General features: G+C 40.6%; 2 protein-coding genes across 4 annotated transcripts in view; both read left to right on the top strand.

Annotated features, from left to right (window-relative positions):
* Positions 1–170, top strand: part of LOC125927614 (myosin-2-like) — a 6943-nt gene extending 6773 nt beyond the window's left edge. Inside the window, exon 13 of the mRNA XM_049638112.1 lies at positions 80–170. Coding sequence (XP_049494069.1) covers positions 80–170 — 91 coding nt within the window. The remainder of the gene's footprint in view (positions 1–79) is intronic.
* LOC125926985 (myosin-3) overlaps positions 1–2717 on the top strand; it is a 106701-nt gene extending 103984 nt beyond the window's left edge. For 2 of the 3 annotated variants that reach the window (XM_049636936.1, XM_049636937.1), the window contains exons 36-38: positions 307–411; positions 534–629; positions 2490–2717. In XM_049636936.1, coding sequence (XP_049492893.1) covers positions 307–411; positions 534–629; positions 2490–2642 — 354 coding nt within the window. In that variant the 3' untranslated portion in view covers positions 2643–2717. The remainder of the gene's footprint in view (positions 1–306; positions 412–533; positions 630–2489) is intronic. The other variant, XM_049636938.1, reaches the window with a different exon arrangement.
* Positions 2718–3730: the final 1013 nt, after the last annotated feature.

The raw sequence follows: 3730 nt of genomic DNA on the forward strand, positions 1-3730 counted from the left end.
GCCCTGAAGGGCGGGAAGAAGCAGATCCAGAAACTGGAGGCCAGGGTGGGTCTTCTGATGGCACATTTCCTCATTCCAGTCCAGGGCCTTTTGAGGACCTAGTGCTGCTGGATGAGTGGGGCATACAGAGATGGAATGAGACACATTCCTTGCTGCCAAAGAGCTTTTAAGGGGACAATTAGACTAGGGCATGAAACCTAGATATAAAACAGAGTGAAAGAAGCACCACAGGTCGTTTGAAGAAGCAGAAATCCGTTGAGTGAATGGATCACAGTAAATGTCTTTAAAATGTCCACGTTTTTGCAGGTACGCGAACTTGAAGGAGAAGTTGAAAGTGAACAGAAGCGCAATGTTGAAACTGTCAAGAGTCTACGCAAACACGAGAGAAGAGTAAAGGAACTCACTTACCAGGTAAGGAAAATGGCCTGTCTAGGTTTTCACCCTAGTTTGCAAGGGATCAAAAAGCAAATGTACAACAAAATGTGATGGTGTTTGTACTCTCAAGAGACTCACTCTTAAAAATATTATTTCAGACTGAGGAAGACCGCAAGAATGTGCTCAGGCTCCAAGATCTCGTGGACAAACTGCAAGCGAAGGTGAAAGCTTATAAGAGACAAGCTGAGGAAGCGGTGAGTTCCAAACCCCTTGGAGTGACTGAGCAGCCTCTGGTCTCAGATATGGCAGAACCAACTTCATTTAAGGGATGAAAGAAAAGGAGGGTATGGTGAGGAAGGATCAAAGGAAAATGGTCAATGACATTCTAAAGAATGAGAAGAAACCAACCACTCAAGGAGCCAGGGAAAATGGTTCCAGGGAAGGGCAAGAGCAACAAAATGCTTTTGAGTGGAAAAGAGTCTGGTTCAAGGAACAGAAAGAACCACGGAGAGAGCAGTAGAGAAGAGGCAGTAGAGTGAGGTAGGAAGCAGATCACAGGGTCTTCTAGGCCCTGGTAGGAAGTCTGGATTGTATTCCAAGTACAGTGGGACCCTGGGAAGCCACAGGAGGGTTCTGAACTGCTCAGTCATGCCTGGGCTTATACTCTTTAAAGTATATTTTGGCTACTTTGTGGAGAATGGACTGTTGGGTAACACAGGCAGTACAAGGAGACATTTTATGAGGCTTTCCAGGAGGTCCCATGGCTTGTGTTACAATGGTGGTGGAGCAGACAGAGTGGAGAGACTCAAGACACATTCTGGAGGGAGAAACTACTGGATATGCTAAAAGGTCGCCCTTGGTTGGCGAGAGAGAAAGGAAATCAAAGGCAATTCATCAAGTCTGTGATTTGAATAACCAGGTGGATGGCACAGCAAGGACTAAAATGCGGAACTAAGAGAGGAACAGATTCACAGGGCAAGAAAGAAACAGGAATTCTGTTTTGGAAACAATGAAATACCACTGTATACATAAGTGAAGGTGACAAGTAAGCAGTTAAATATTAAGCCTGGAGCTCAGAAGGTCCCGCTTATGTTCAAACCACTGAGCTCAGAAGATCTTGGTTATGTTCAAATCAGCAGATTCTTGGCACTCCACCTTATCTCACTTCTCTAGCCTATGATTTATCTTAAATAATAAATAATGCTGATTTCCTAAGTATTTAAGTATGGGTATATATATATATATATATATATATATATATATATATATGCCTACTTATCACAAATTAGTTCCTTTGTCCATGAATGTTTTTCATTTTTCTGCTGACCTCTAAGGTCTGGGGCAGGGAGTGGGCGCGGGTTGGGGGGGGGGTGGTGACAGAGAGACTTAACATGTCTCTCTGGCTCTTACTTTCCTCATCTATAAGAGGAAGATCTGAGGTTTTTTTCAAGCTCTGTTATTTAGTGATTCTAAGTTTTATTCACTTCAAAATTTGAATGCCACATTATGGACAGCTGTCAATGAGCCTTTTAAAAAAGGACAATTACTAAAGACTAAACCCGAACTGGCCTTCCCAAACTCACTGATTATCTGTTCAAACATAATCAGAGACTACTCAAAACTATTTTAAGAAACAAGTTTTCTTTAATTTGTAAACTGCATTAAGTTGCAATAATTTATATTCAACAAGCAATAATTTATACTCCAGGCTATTAGCTCAGTATAACCCAGGTGGTGTACCTGCATTTTTAGAAGGTTTGGTTTCATTCACCAGACTCAGGGGGACAAAAAGTTTGGAAAACTGACATATTTAGTAATGGCTCTAAGATGTTTACATGTTAAAAAGGAGAACTTTTAGAAATCCTGGTGGCAAATGTCACCTGTCCCTCCTTGTTATCCATGAGTTCAAGAAGCATGCAAGGAAAATTAAAAATAAAAAATAAAAAAAAAAAATAAAAAAAAAATTCAAGAGCATTTCTCTAGGTTTTTTTTAAAAAAAAAGGTTTACTAGAGTGAAGTCTTTTCAAGTAAAAAGAAATTTGAGACCCATTGACCTAAGAAACTAGAAATCCTGACCTTTTTTCCCTCCTAAATGCATTTCCATTCATTCTCAGGAGGAACAATCCAATGTCAACCTCTCCAAATTCCGCAAGCTCCAGCATGAGCTGGAGGAGGCCGAGGAACGGGCTGACATTGCCGAGTCCCAGGTCAACAAGCTGCGGGTAAAGAGCCGGGAGGTCCACACGAAAATCATAAGTGAAGAGTAATTCAACCAAATGCTGAAAAGTGACCAAAGAAATGCACAAAATGTGAACATCTTTGTCACTCTGTTTTCTACTCCAGATTTTTGCAGATAAAAAATTTATCCGCAAATAACTTGTGAGTCTCTCTTTCCACACACCCCCCCCCCACCGCCCCCATGTCAATTAATCTTTTTCTGCATCAAGAAGAGAAGGAAAGAGATTTTGCTTATATCTTATGGAGAAGGATTTAGTCACCAAGAATAAAATAGGATAGGAACAGCCAGGCCAATCTGTGTTGGTGAATGCCCTAAACCCCCCTTGTCCCTGGGGAGGGGGGAGCAGGTGAAACTAGAGGTGGGCATTAGGTGTACACAACATGGAACATCTGGTAAGTCTCACTTGGTAAAACATCAGCTAGCTATCAGAGAGGCTGATTTCTATTAAGGAAGTAACTTATTTTCTTCATAAGATGGTAGGAAATTCTTGATCCCAAGATTGAGTAGAAATAAATTAAAACACTAATTAGCTACATAAAATAAGTGAAAATATAAAACGTTTGGATTAGACCCTCAACAATATTAATAATGCAAACTCTCCACTATAACTACGTGAACTATTAATTTGGGATTAGGGATTCCTTGAGAGAGAAATATTCTGTAGATTTTCTAGTCCTTTTTAAATATAAGAGATTTTTTTGTTTTTTGCCACTGCGATGTGTTTAGTTATTTGTTTTCCTGAGTTCCTCCCTCGTTGTGAAACGAGAGTTAAGAATGAATATATTTGCAGTATTTGTGCTCATTCTGGAAAGTTCGGTATCTCTTACAAGGCATTCTCCCAGTACTTCTGACAGCAGTGGAAGGCCAATTAATCTTTTTTTCAGTCAGTTCCCCCTTCTCATTATTTTCTCTCTGGCTTGCGATGCTGTGCCTTTCTACCATGCTGCAGCAATTGTCCTCATCATGATTAGAATTGGTATCACTACCAGGGAGTTACATGTGCTGGAGGTGGCATGGGCCTCCTCACCTCATTTTTAATAGACAAGGAGCAAGTAAAATAGCAAGTATCTTGTCGACCAGGAATGTAACAAAAGAACATACAAGAACCATACACCT

Source organism: Panthera uncia, chromosome E1 (genome assembly GCF_023721935.1).
Source record: "Panthera uncia isolate 11264 chromosome E1, Puncia_PCG_1.0, whole genome shotgun sequence".
Taxonomy (NCBI): domain Eukaryota; kingdom Metazoa; phylum Chordata; class Mammalia; order Carnivora; family Felidae; genus Panthera; species Panthera uncia.